This window comes from Panthera leo, chromosome B2, assembly GCF_018350215.1.
Source record: "Panthera leo isolate Ple1 chromosome B2, P.leo_Ple1_pat1.1, whole genome shotgun sequence".
Classification (NCBI taxonomy): Eukaryota; Metazoa; Chordata; class Mammalia; order Carnivora; family Felidae; genus Panthera; species Panthera leo.
In genome coordinates, this window is record NC_056683.1 from 42,539,261 (window position 1) to 42,553,062 (window position 13,802).

Consider the following 13,802-nt stretch of genomic DNA (forward strand, 5'->3'; position numbering starts at 1 on the left):
TCTAGAGTATGGGAATGGGTGTTTTAGGTTAGATCAGGAATGAAGAATTAAATCAGAGCCAGAAATGTAGTTTCTAACTTCTCTACTGGAAACTATAAAATCTGCACAAGTGTTTGAATTGGAAGTGACAGGAACCTGTAGGCCAGGCTATGAACTTCTGGAGCCAGAGAGTCGACTCAAGTACTCCTCCCTGGTATTTCCATCAGGGGCACAGCTGCCCGACTGTCACCTTGAATGCACCTGGGCAAATTCAGAGCCTGACATTGGGCTCTGCCCTCACGACCTCTGCCAACTAATCAGTCAAAATATTTCCAGATCTGGAGAGCCTACTCCACATGTTGGGTAGATGCCCAGAACTGCAAAGTGCACTCCAATCAGGTGGGAGAGCCTATCCAGGTGCCAGGGCAAGAATTAACATCTGACTGACATATGGGCCGTGAATTTTCTCTTCTCACAGCTTGGGGTCATGCAGAGGCAGTGTGTGGGGGTGGAATATTTGATCTGTGCATGCACAGCCTAGGGGATTTGGTTTAAATCAAATCATAATTAAAACACCAGTCGGGAAAACAAGGCATAATTATTTTTTTCCTGCGTATTTTTCCTACCTTGGATAGAGCCTTAAATACACGCTGGCTACAATAAAAGCCAGGTATCAGTTTCATTTTGGGAAGGTGTAAATTTTCCACTTAAAACAATCCACTTATTATGTTGTGGGATTAAGTCTGCAACTACATCGGTAAATTAAATGACAGTTCAATGATTATATTTGCGAGACTAAAGTATGTAACACTATTTAAGAAATCATCAAAAAGTAAATCACCTCCAGTTCAACAGGCTCTCATCATGGCTGTTGGAGGGGGTTTCTGTCACAGTACCAATAAAACAGTACACAAATGTTTCACTTGAACAAAACTCCCTTATGAATGTTCGATGTTTCTGGGATGGTAAACAAACAATGTGTTTTAATAAAACCAGTGTGCTCTTTTCTAATATTCACCTACTTAGATAGAAAATATGAATTGAAAATTCAAATAGGATTTTTCTTAGGTGAACCTGAACAATTTAATATTATTATTATTATTAATTAATATACTGACATTGTAGATGTAAATATATATCATCTTCTTGTTCATTCACAGACTTAAAGGAGGATTCTTGCCATTTTTAGAGCACAGTTTTTAAGTTTAGAAAGATCTCAGCTGAGGTTAGTTCCTCCCAACGAATCCTTTTGCTGCTTTCATGAATTTATGAGTTAAAAGAATCCTGTGATTTTTTTTTAAAGAAAAAATAATTTCCTTTTGGGAGTCACTCTAAATATTTTCCCACTCTCTGGCCATTCCCTCAGAAGACGGCAAAAACCTAGAAACTGCAATAACACGTTCAAATCTCAAGACCTTGTCCTTTTCGGATATTCTGCTCAAAAAGTTTCTCTTCGTTGTCAAATGTTCCTCTTTCCTTGTTCGAATTCCTCCTTTACTCTCCAAGATACAGCCTGCCTTTTACAATAAATAGAGATTCATTAACTTCTTGAACTACTTCAAATTTTAAAAGACTTTGAAGGATACACACTTGGAGAAATTACACAGAGCTGATTAGGGCTCTCAACTTTGAGATCTACTTTAAACGTGTCCCCCCATTAGAGAAGACTGGTTTTCTCCTTTTCAAACTATGTTCCTGAAAACTCTAGGATTCTTTGAAGATTTTCTAGGGGCCTCATGATTTTTTTTAAATGTTTATTTAGTTTTGAGAGAGAGAGAGAGAGAGAGAGAGAGAGAGCGCGAGTGAGTGAGCATGAGTGGGGTGGGGGCAGAGAGAAAGGGAGACACAGAATCTGAAGCAGCCTCCGGGCTCTGAGCTGTTAGCACAGAGCCCGATGCGGGGCTCGAACTAACGAACCATGAGATCACGACCTGAGCTGAAGGAGGATGCTCAACTGACTGGCACCCAGGCACCTCCTCATGATGTTTGATTTGAATGTCCATTTACAATTTTTGTGCTACTCATAATAAAGGTTCTGCCTTTTCACATTTTATATTTGAACTTCCTGTAAACGTTTTGCTGATTAGGATAAGGTTACGTCTTGGAATTTGGGCTTGTTAGATTTTGTTTGTGGATACTTTTAAAGCAGACCAGAGAAATATTCTGTATGCAACTGGGCAAATGATTACATCACCTTAGGGTCTCCACCCGACGCAGAACCGAATTTGAGGTCTTTACTTCTGACACAGAGGTGATGGCAGAAAAAAGCAAAATGCCTTTGAATAGTAGCTATTTACTGCAGACACAAACTAGTTGTTAATAATACTTGAATTTTCAAACTGGAACTGGATAAGTCCTTATAAACAAAATCACTGGCTGCCTAATTTAAGGTATTAGTGCAGATAGAGGGTTCAAATGAGAGAAGATCTCACTTTCCTTCTCCCTGCTGTCTGATGATTTAAAAAATGAACTAAACAGCTTTTACAGTATAATGAGATTGTGCCGCCTCGATCTGGCAACACAGAATTATGATGTTCTGCTTACAACAGCAGAAATAGTTTCAGTAATGAAGTTCATTATTCATTCATCAAATTTGGATTCAACAGGCAAAGCAAAATAAACTTGACCCTGAAACTTTAAGCAAGTATTTGTCAGAAAAGGGTCTCCAGGTGACTGAGATTTTCTTTATGACATCTTTGAGTAGCTTCTAATGTTTTAAGATACCTTAAAAAATTTTTTCCAGAAATCCAAGAAGGGTCACCCTGGATTAGAAATGCATATATTGATTCTCTTTAAATATCACTAGTTTAAAAATGTGAGCATTTGTTAAATATTGTTAGTTCAAACAACTTTTAAGCAAAAAATTCTAACGATTTTTCTTTTGGGCCAAGACCACTGCAGGCCTGTGTAGAACATTATTGAGAACTGCTATATTTGTGAATCAAAACTTCTTAACGCTGCATAAATAAAATAAAATATAAAAATAAAGTGGACACTGTGATGGATACAATATTACAACTTTCACCCATAACTTTGTTTTTGAAACACCTTCACTGTTCTTTTAAGAGTAGATCTTCTAGATATAACATATCGATTTTTTGAAATATCTTATGAAGAAACCCTTTTCTAGTGGAACATACACTTGTCTTCTACACAATGTAGTTTAAACAATATGGTCTCATATTTTGAGGATAAGACCACTTAAAAAGGTAAGAACAGAGACCATTCTGCAAAGAGGAAGTTTAATGAGTAGGATTAGTAAGAATTCACTGAAGCCCATGGTCCTGGCAATCGATAGAATATTCCTGGCCACAGACAGAACTCTGGTACTTACTATGTAACCTTAAGCTGGTTACTTAATTTTTCTCTAAAAAATTTTTTTCTAATGTTTATTTATTTTAGAGAGAGACAGAGAGTGAGCGGGGGAGAGGCAGAGAGAGAGAGAGACAGAATCTGAAGCAGGCTCCAGGCTCTGAGATGTCAGCACAGAGCCCGATACGGGGTTCAAACTCATGAACTATGAGATCATGACCTGAGCCGAAGTCGGACACTGAACCGACTGAGCCACCCAGGTGCCCTAATTTTTCTCTACATCTCAATTTTCTCATCTATGAAGTGGGATAACTAACACTCATCTTGCTGTGTTGTGAGGAAAAATAACACAAGTGAAAAGGTTTTTCTAAAATAGTATATGAATTATGATTTGATATGAACCAACACTCATCTCAGATCCTAATGGTTTTCTCTGCCAAACTCTTCCAACTTCTTTATCCCTACATTTCAAACATTCTCTCCTTAAGTAATCCGAAATTGAATGCTGTCCCGATATTCAACTGTTTTTCACCTAGAGAAACCACAATTTCATATAATTTGACATAATGAATTTTGTCACTGAAATCTCCCTGCCCTATTTTAAAATTAAAACCAGTTAGAAGTTTTGCATTTTTTTCTAGAAAACACTCATTTTTAGGTTATTCTCATATGATAAATATGCCATATGTTAATTTATTTCAGAGAATCAGTAGCCCACAAATCTAAAAAGGTACATTTGCTCCAATCTCTAAGGATAGATTTAGTACTTCCAAAAAATGTACTGAGAAAACTTTTGCTTCCAGTAACAACACAAATATTTAAGAATTCTTACCCCATTTATACTTGGTATTTGCATTTGAAAATTATTCTAATATTTTGTGACATTTAATTTTCCATGCCGAACAAATAAAATGCAGACAAATCTAATGCACTTATGACGCAAGAATTATTCATGAATGTGAAAGTCTAGATCAAAATAGTGAAAGCAATCCACTATGCCACTTTTGTTTTTCAAAGCTTCATGTGAGGAAGTCTTAAAGGCAATTTCACATTTTTTATACCTATGTGTCTATTTTGAACGTTCCTTAAGAACAAATGATATGAGAGCATCCCCCCCGAACCCACAATAGATATACCCACATCAAAGTAAAGGATCACTGTGGAAGAACAGTACACTTGTGAGTGAAGAGGCTGGATTCTGGGGTCAGTCCTGTCACTCACTTACAAGGTGCCTTTGGGTACACTGCCAAGTTTCTCTGAGGCTGAGACTAACTGGGCCTTCTCAAGTGTCAGCCAGCTCTAAAATACAGTACTGTGACCCTACCTTAGAATTTAAGATGGCAGAATGGATACTGAAGCACAACTCGCTGCTGGGGGTGCACGTAAGGGATTATTTAGCTTAACGATGGTGCTTAAATAAGCAACTGTCTCGTCTCAGTATTGTAGTTCAATGGAAGAGTCACCTGATAACATGCAAGTTCAGGGAGATTAACATATTTTTCTACTGTGAATATCACTCAGGAGAAGCTAAAATAGATTTAGGCATTACACACGGGCTTAGGTCATCTCACCCAGCGAACACGGTTTCCTGTTTCTGGCTTTCAAAATTACACGCCTGGTTTTATATCAGCCACTCATAGTACTTCCCACCAAGAGGTGGGATTGTTTGCACACCACGTGCAAAGAGTGAGGCTCTAAGGGCAACACACGTTTGACCTTCCTCTACATGATGAACAACCACTACCCTGGGTTACTCTTTGGAGTATTTTCCCTGAAAAACATTTTGTTCACAAAAACTTTAAATGCTTTTTACTTCCAAGCTGGCACAAATACAGGCACCTGGGTGGCTCAGTCGTTTAAGCGTCCGACTCTCGATGTCGGCTCAGGTCATGGCCTCGCAGTTCGTGGGTTCTAGTCCTGCATTGGGCTCTGTGCTGTCAGCACAGATTCTCTCTCTCCCTCTCTTTCTGCCCTTCCCTCTTTGCACGCACTCTCTCTCTCAAAAAAAATAAATAAACTTAAAAAAAAAAAACTTGCACAAATAAGTTCCAAGAATATATTTTTAAAAGCCATTACCAAAAGCATGTGAATTTTTAGGTTGAGAGAAGAAAATATTCTTCAAACAATTAAATACCAACTGATTTTTCTGATAGGACAATTCCTTTAAAGCTTTTGCTACACTTTTTTTATTGGGGGGCTCTGATACCTTTCTCGAAGTAAGTTTTATTTTACCCTTTACTATTCTGTGTTTTCTTAATTTTCTAACATACTAACACTACTCTCAGTAAATGAAAAAAATTACTAAAGAAATGATGGTATCAGTAAAATATAAAAAATGTAAAAACTGTGGAAATAATATAAAAAATTATCACCAACTTTGATATACTCAACAGTCTCTGAAAGTTGTTTTTAATAACTTACATAAACTGAATTTGATGAAGCTCAAAAAAATTTTAATTTATTTTTTTTAATGTTTATTTTTGAGAGAGTGAGACAGAATGTGAGTGGGGGAGGGCCAGAAAGAGGGAGACATGGAATCCAAAGCAGGCTCCAGGCTCTGAGCTGTCAGCACAGAGCCCAACGTGGGGCTCAAACCATGAACTGTGAGAACATGACCTGAGGCAAAGTCGGACACCCAACCGACTGAGCCACCCAGGTGCCCCTCAAAAAATTTTTTTACATATTTATTCTTGAGAGAGAGAGAGAGAGAGAGAGAGAGAGCGAGCATGAGTGGGGAAGGGCAGAGAGAGAGGGAGACAGAATCCAAAGCAGGCTCCAGGATCCGAGCTGTCAGTACAGAGCCCGGCGTGGGGCCTGAACTCATAAACCATGAGATCATGACTTGAGCCGAAATTGGATGCTTAACCGACTAAGCCACCCAGGTGCCTTTTTTTTTTTTAAGTTTATTTATTTATTTTGAGAGAGAGAAAGGGAGGGAGAGTGGGGGAAGGGCAGAGAGAGAGAATCCTAAGCAGGCTCCGTGCTGTCAGCGCAGAGCCTGATGTGGGGCCAGAACTCATGAACCGTGAGATCGCAACCTGAGCTGAAACCAAGAGTCGGACGCCCAACTGACTGAACCACCCGGGCGCCCCCAAATCACAGACTCTGAGGTGATTTCCAGAATTATGGGAAAACGAAACAATCATAGGAAAAATAAACAACAGGCAAAAGGTAAAATTCGGTTTTAAAAATGTTCTTTAGTATGTGTATCCAGAAAGTCAGGTACGTAGAGGGATGGGGACAATCGCAAATGTGTTTTAGGAGGCAGATTTTGGGGCTGGAAGTTGGAAGGCCCAAATTTTAGACCTTGGTTATATCATTTAGTCTAATTAATAGCTTAACCTCAGAAAAATTACATCAATCTTCTAGGTATGATACTTTCTCTGAGCTTCTGCATAGGATTGCGAATAAAGGAGAACACAGGAAAGAAAGAAATCACCAACTAAAACCAATAGGCTAGACACAGTACTGCCATAACTCCTTGGTCAGAGATGGTGGCTGAGAAGTGTTTCCACCACCTGCGTATGAACGGCAGGCTGGCCGGTGTCTCAGCTCTCCACCCCTTTCCTCTCTGTGTCAGCAGCCACTAGGTGCAAAGCATCGTTTCCCTCTTCCTCCTCACCTCCACCTAACACAGCTTCAATCTCTTCTTCTGACATTTCAACTCATTGCCTGGGTGAGGAACTCACAATTCTTTATGCAACGAACTGTAGTTCTGAAACTGAGCATGTTGTGATTTTTGTACAAAATTACGTCAAAAGTCATTAACAGAGTGGAAAACGGAATGAGGACTCACTAAAAGCAGGTTGCTCCGGGTTTACTGATTGATTGATGTTGGAATTAGATGTCTGTGTAACCTACTGTCATTTTCATTCTCTAAATCAATTTCCAAGTATTGGGAATTGGCTACACATGAATCAAGTGATGGCTATTTTAAATTAGCCATCACATCTCTATATACACCAGACAAGCACTTAGATTTGGAATGACATGGTGCAAGGACACAATGTTTATGTCTCATAAGTATAAGCTAGTTGTTATGAGCATTTCAGTTTACAAAGGAACTGGTAGGCTAGAGGTAACTGAGCTCAACTTTTCTGTATGAAAATTTAGGTCTCAATCCATGGTTACTACAGACGCAGTCTGCATGCCTCCTCTCTTCTTACGAGTTGCAGCTCAAAACCTACGTAGCAGTGTCCCTAGGCAGCATGAAGTATTATTTCAGGGAGTGAGCCTCAAGGAGCTGGACATCAACATGCCCCAACATCAGAAGCACCTCCTTTTAGCAGCTGAAGGTATGTGGGGGCCAGGAGAGAAGCGCCATATTGTTAGATACCCAGTCTGCAAATCTCTCCCACTTTAAGGAGAATTTGTAACTAATCTGAAAGACAGATTTATGAAAGGAACAGCATAGGGAATATTGTCAATAATATTATAATAGCGTTGTATAGTGACAGATGGTGGCTACACTTGTGGTGAACACAGCATGATGTATAGGGTTGTTGAATCACTATGTTGTATGCCTGAAACTCCACTGTGTGTCAATGATACTTCAATGAAAAAGGGGCAGATTTATGTATTATATATAATATATACCATGAAACTAGGTCTTCCTGATCATATTAATCATGCTATAAAATAGAGTAGGCACATTCAGTCCTGCAGCCTGGGCAAATTATTATAGCTCTAGGTAATAAAGCAGACTTTTCAAGGTGGGTCTTTTCTGAGGACTGATGAAAATGCAGGCGCCCCCTCTCTGGTGATTTTTACCAATTGCTGTCACTCTGGTAGTGGCTAAGTGAACTTTCGAGGTCATGGTTTATTTGTTCTATTTTTCCAGATCTGTTTAAATTAAGCATTTAAAAGTTGCAACCTTAATTTAAAAAACCATATTGGTTATATGTTTATTACATAAACAGTAGCTTAAATCATATCTGAACTTGGTTTCAAGTACATTTTCTGACCATCTGATAATCTCAGATTATCAAAGCAACATTACATGAATAACAGAATACCAGTGAGGCATGTATATATATATATATGTGTATATATATATATGTATATATGCATATATACATATATATATATATGCATATATACATATATATATATACATACATATCAACTGAATGATCTAAAAACATTCATGCAGAAGGATATATTGCTTTCATCAGTGTATTAAAATCATGTCCTCATAACATAGAAGACAAATTTTACATATTAAACAAAAGTGAAAATAATAGTTATGATTACAAAAAACTTCTGGACCCAAATATACAAAGCTTGAGATACATTCTTGCTGTCACAATGAGCATCCATATAATTCACTAATGAAAATTAAGAATGGAAAGCAAGCATTCCTTTTAACTAAAATGCAGAAAAAAAGGAGATGATAGAAATCATGATTTCTATCAATGGATAATAGTAAAACCCATCCTCAGGAGAAAACGCATAGTATATTATACCTATTTATGTATGTATGTATGTATGTGTGTATAATGTTAAACATATATGTAGTCTGCTTTAGTGTATTAAGCAGAAATGAATATGAAGAAACCAAACAAATAGTAAATTCTAATGTTCCTCAGCCTTCAATCAAACTTCACTTTCTGAATATCAAACCCATGCCTCAACAGAGAAAGACTTGGAGAAAGTTCTATTAACAGGAATAAAGATTTGTTTTAAAACGGCCACGAGATGAGCATTTAAATAAAACACACACACACACACACACACACGCACACACACGCACACATACACACACTTTCTTTAGGCTGTTGAAATACAGTCTTTAATTCTCCATTAAAAAAAAAAAAAAACAACAAACCCTGATTATAAGCTTTACAACCATTTGAAGATGTGAAAGACTATCTGCATTTCAGCCTACTTCAAAGCCAGTAAAGAAATCATTTCTTCTTCTTCCAACTCAAAGTATGTTTAGGAGCAGGACATCTGATAGAAGTGGCATTGCCAATCTAACCAATTTTAAAATATAAAGTGCTTCTGGCAATATTTGGATACATATAATTTGACAAAAAAGTTTTATAAACCTAAGCTTTGAAAAATAGAAAATATAAGCCCCAACAACAAAAAAGCATAATTTGTAATTGAAAGAAAATAATATTTTGTAGAAAAAAATTGTCCTTCCAAAAAGAGACAAAAATGACTAACTTTTATTTCCCAAGAGGACTATGCCACTTTTATACAACAAAATTACCGTCGCCACAAATTGCTTTCAACAATTCCATTGCTTCTTCATTTGACCACTTGAAAATCAAAATTCTTTCAGATTATAAATATAACTTTTTATAACTCTGTTATTACGTACTGTGAATGGGGAAAGGGGGCCAATCTTGTGGCCGTAGCGTCGAACGGCCTCTCTGATGTGGCAGGGCTGGATGGCATCGCTGTGAGCCTCAACACCACAGGCCGCAGTGCTCTGCGACAGAAAAACACATAAATTGTTACTAAATCAAAAACACACAACAGAACTACAGTGTATAAAATATGAAAATAAACTTTTATAAAATGGACGTTTTTTTCCCCTTTGGGATGCACATTCCTGCTGCCATATACTACGTTTAAAAAAAAAAATTCCATTAACAAATCAAAGATGACTTTTACGTGACCCCTTCCTTAGCAGACCTACCAAATGCAATTTTTATGCCCACAATATTTCACCTAGGCCTGCCTGTCAGGGTGCAGGAGAATACAGCCACTTGCGTGTAGATGAGAATCGTCGTGGGGGCTTGCTGAAAGAAGTTATAAAAGGAAGTTATTTTTTTTTGAAAAACATTTAAACATTTATCATTACAAATGTTTCTTCGGGACCTGTCGGGCATGTTTCTGAAATAACTTGAGGGTCATCAATTTTAAAATGAAAAATACAAAATTGCTGTATATTTATTTATAATACTGGGGTCTGTCCTAAACAATCATGTTACCTTGGTTCCTAGGGCCAAAAGAAAATAAAACAAAACCTGTCTCTTTTAATCTGCTTCATCTGTAAAAAGGCAGGTTTGAAAGTACAAAAAGACACAAGAAAGAGAAAGATGATCTGCAAAGAGGGTATGGATACCAGCTCAAGAAATGTATGTAATGTGATTTAAAAAAATTAAAATGTTCAATACGAGCAAGGTAGTCTTGTGGTTCAGTTGCAGGCTCTGGTTTTCCAAATACCTGAGTCCAGATCCTATCAGTTACCAGTCCTGTCAAGTAATGTAATATCTCTGCATTTCAGTTTCCTCATCTATAAAATTGGGGCAATAATTTTAATCACTTTATACTTCAATGGATACCACATGCCAGTCATTAACATTAAAGAATCAACAGGAAGAAACAGTAGTTTGTGTATTACTATAGCTGTATTCTAGAGGTCAGTAATAGTCACATGATGATTATTTGTTTTTCTGATAATTACTAAAATGACCACTTTCATAATTCCTTCTAGGAGTATAACTAATATGACCACTATGGATGGCGATTTGGCAAAATCTTGTCAAATGGAAATGGACCTCCATTTTTGACCCAATTTCACCTCTAAGGATTTATCCTACAAATATATTACACAGGTACACAATTTTATATATCGTATCTATACTCTCACTGCAGAACTATTAGGATTGATGAGGTAAATATTCATCAATGAGGGAACACTAAAATAAATTATGATACATCCATCGAATGAAACAGAAACTACAGCAACCATCAAAAGTTCCATCCCTACTCCTATGGAACTGTCTCTAAGACGTATTGTATGAAAAAATGCAAGGTGTCCAACTGGGTGGCACTATGTTACCACTTATTTTTTTAAAAGGCCGAACATTATAAACTCATTTAAGCATAGAATATTTTTGCAAGGGAACACCAAACATCAGTAATAGTCCTTATCTCTTGAAGGATAAATGGGTATCTATTAGCAATAATCACGCCTCGGATAAACCTCATTGGCTACGATACTGCCACTGCGCAAAGCTTGATAAATGGGTATCTAAAGGACAGGGATTAGAAGAGACATTTTCACTGTAGATCCTTCTGTACTTTTCAGATGTTCTTTCTGTACCTTGTGCATGCTTTTCCAATAGCTAGTAAAAGAATACAACAATTCCCATTCAATGAGAACATCTGCTAATTATCTAAGCTGAACCTGAAATAAAGTGTACAATATGAAACAAACCAGATCTTGACCATTTTTATGATTTTAATAAGATATGCAATAAACCAAATAGGAATTTACTCTAGAGTCTCTTTCTCAACTTCATTCCAACAATGCCATTTAAATAACGTATCCGTTGTGCCTGCAATCACACAAATTGTTATCTTAACCCTTCATTTGGCATTGATATATAAGTAGACAGGATTTTTTTTTGAATGTTTTCTTGATTCTAATTTCAAATACTTCGTGTCAGTTGGAATATATTAGAATAAATGCAATTAGTAGGTATCTGATAAGGGTAAAGACTCTTCTGTGAGTCCACTGGGCCCCAGAAGATGAATATGACTAATACAGACTCATTAAAGGTTGAGGCATTCTATCTATTTGTGGAAATCAATGCAAATATTTAGCTGGATTTGGAATTTAGAGCTAAGTTTTGCAGTGGAAATACAAAAGAGAGAAATCAAGAGGGTCAATCTTCTGCATAGTAAGTAGGATGGAAAGTTCCTCTACGGGATCTCCTTTCTCCCCACAACTTGGATTTATGTTTCATTTCTTTCCTCCATGGCCAATGTATGATCCTACTTTTCCTTACTTTTCCAAATAAATTTGGTTTTAGTCAAAACCATAGGACATTTGGTCAAAATCTCTCAGAACCTCTGGCAGGGCAATCAAATAGGATTTCAGAACACTGAAGGAAACGTAAGCTAGAAACTAATGGTTGAAGCGTGATCTTCACTAAAAACATGAAGCTAACTTATATAAAAAACAAAAATATTCACTTTTGTGAAAAATGTCATCAGATTTCCAATTTGCCCATTTCCGATTTATCTATAATTAAGTAACCGCAAACAGCAGGAAGTTACCATGTGCACATTTCTACACTTTCTTGACTTGCCCACTGAGTTCTTTGGAAGGGAACCTTTAAATCTAAAATGATAGATTTTGGAAATCTCTTCACATTTCTGTCAACATCCAGGACTTCACTAAGGTATTTGTAATCTGTTCAAATTCAGAATTCATACCAAGTTGAGAATTTTTAATTTAGCAGTGGCTCTACCCTTTTTGTAGTATTCTTCATAACTGTTTCAGAAGAATAAGCATTACACTTATATATTTGTCATTTAATCTTTAAAACTCTTCTATCTGGGGGCGCCTGGGTGGCTCAGTTGATTGAGCATCTGACTTTGGCTCAGGTCATGATCTCACAGTTCGTGAGTTCAAGCCCCATACTGGGCTATCTGCTGTCAGCATGAACCTGCTTCGGATCCTCTGTCCCCCTCTCTCTCTGCCCCTGCCCAGTTCATGCTCTCTCTTTCAAAAATAAATAAACGTTAAAAAATAAAAAATAAAAACAAACGTCTTCTATCTGCTATGATCACATTTAAAAAGCGCTAGATTTATTTATCAATTCATCTCTCCCATTCGGATTGTGCCAACACTTTAGGATACTCTTTATTTTTAAAATTTCAAGGATAAAGCCTACATATTTGACAACGTAAGGAGTCCTGTTGTGCAACGAGTGCTGAAATCGCCACCAAAATAAATCATTTATCTCCCTGAGAAAAGCTCTTGGTAAAGTTCTCCCTCATATGTCAGGTCCTCCTCCTCTTGGCTGCATTCACACCATTCCGGTGTTCTTCCACTGCATCTTTACTTATGTCTCTTCATCCAAAAGCTGATGCGGGGAACTGGAGGCTGAAGTATCATATGGAATCCCACATATTCCTGGATTGGAGCACTGTCTCTCCGCTTGTCCTTGCTGGCTTCTGTTGAATAAAGTCTCCCCACAGTTTGAACTCGCAACTGTGGTCCAAGGAAGCTACACTGAACTTGTATTGCTGCTGGATCTCAAACAAACATCTGTGCCTGTCTTGACTTTTAAAAAAAATGGTCAGCGAGGCGCCTGGGTGGCTCAGTCGGTTGAGCGTCCGACTTCGGCTCAGGTCACGATCTTGCGGTCCGTGAGTTTGAGCCCCGCGTCGGGTTCCGGGCTGATGGCCCAGAGCCTGGAGCCTGCTTCCGATTCTGTGTCTCCCTCTCTCTCTGCCCCTCCCCCGTTCATGCTCTGTCTCTCTCTGTCTCAAAAATAAATAAATGTTAAAAAAAAAATTTTTTTAAATAAAAAAAAAAAAAATGGTGAGCAAGTTAAATCGTCCTATCCTTTCTCAGCCTTTCCCTTGCCAGGGAAGTCCAATTTTAAGAAGGACCTGGAATCTCAGATAATGGCCACTTATTCTTTCCACATCCAGAATGATGGACTAGATCTTTTGTTAAACTTGAAATATTGGTTCTTACAGAGGAGGAGCACATATTTCAGATGAGAGCAAAACAAAAGGTTAGTACTACTATTACT

General features: G+C 37.6%; 1 protein-coding gene and 1 non-coding gene across 5 annotated transcripts in view; both read right to left on the reverse strand.

Moving 5' to 3' along the window:
* Positions 1-13,802, reverse strand: part of SUPT3H (SPT3 homolog, SAGA and STAGA complex component) — a 536,625-nt gene that overhangs the window by 75,946 nt on the left and 446,877 nt on the right. For all 4 annotated transcript variants that reach the window (XM_042938952.1, XM_042938951.1, XM_042938949.1 and 1 more), the window contains exon 11: positions 9,620-9,730. In XM_042938952.1, coding sequence (XP_042794886.1) covers positions 9,620-9,730 — 111 coding nt within the window. The remainder of the gene's footprint in view (positions 1-9,619; positions 9,731-13,802) is intronic.
* Positions 11,122-11,267, reverse strand: LOC122220897. The gene has a single exon (XR_006203048.1). It is a non-coding gene; the product is annotated as a U4 spliceosomal RNA (small nuclear RNA).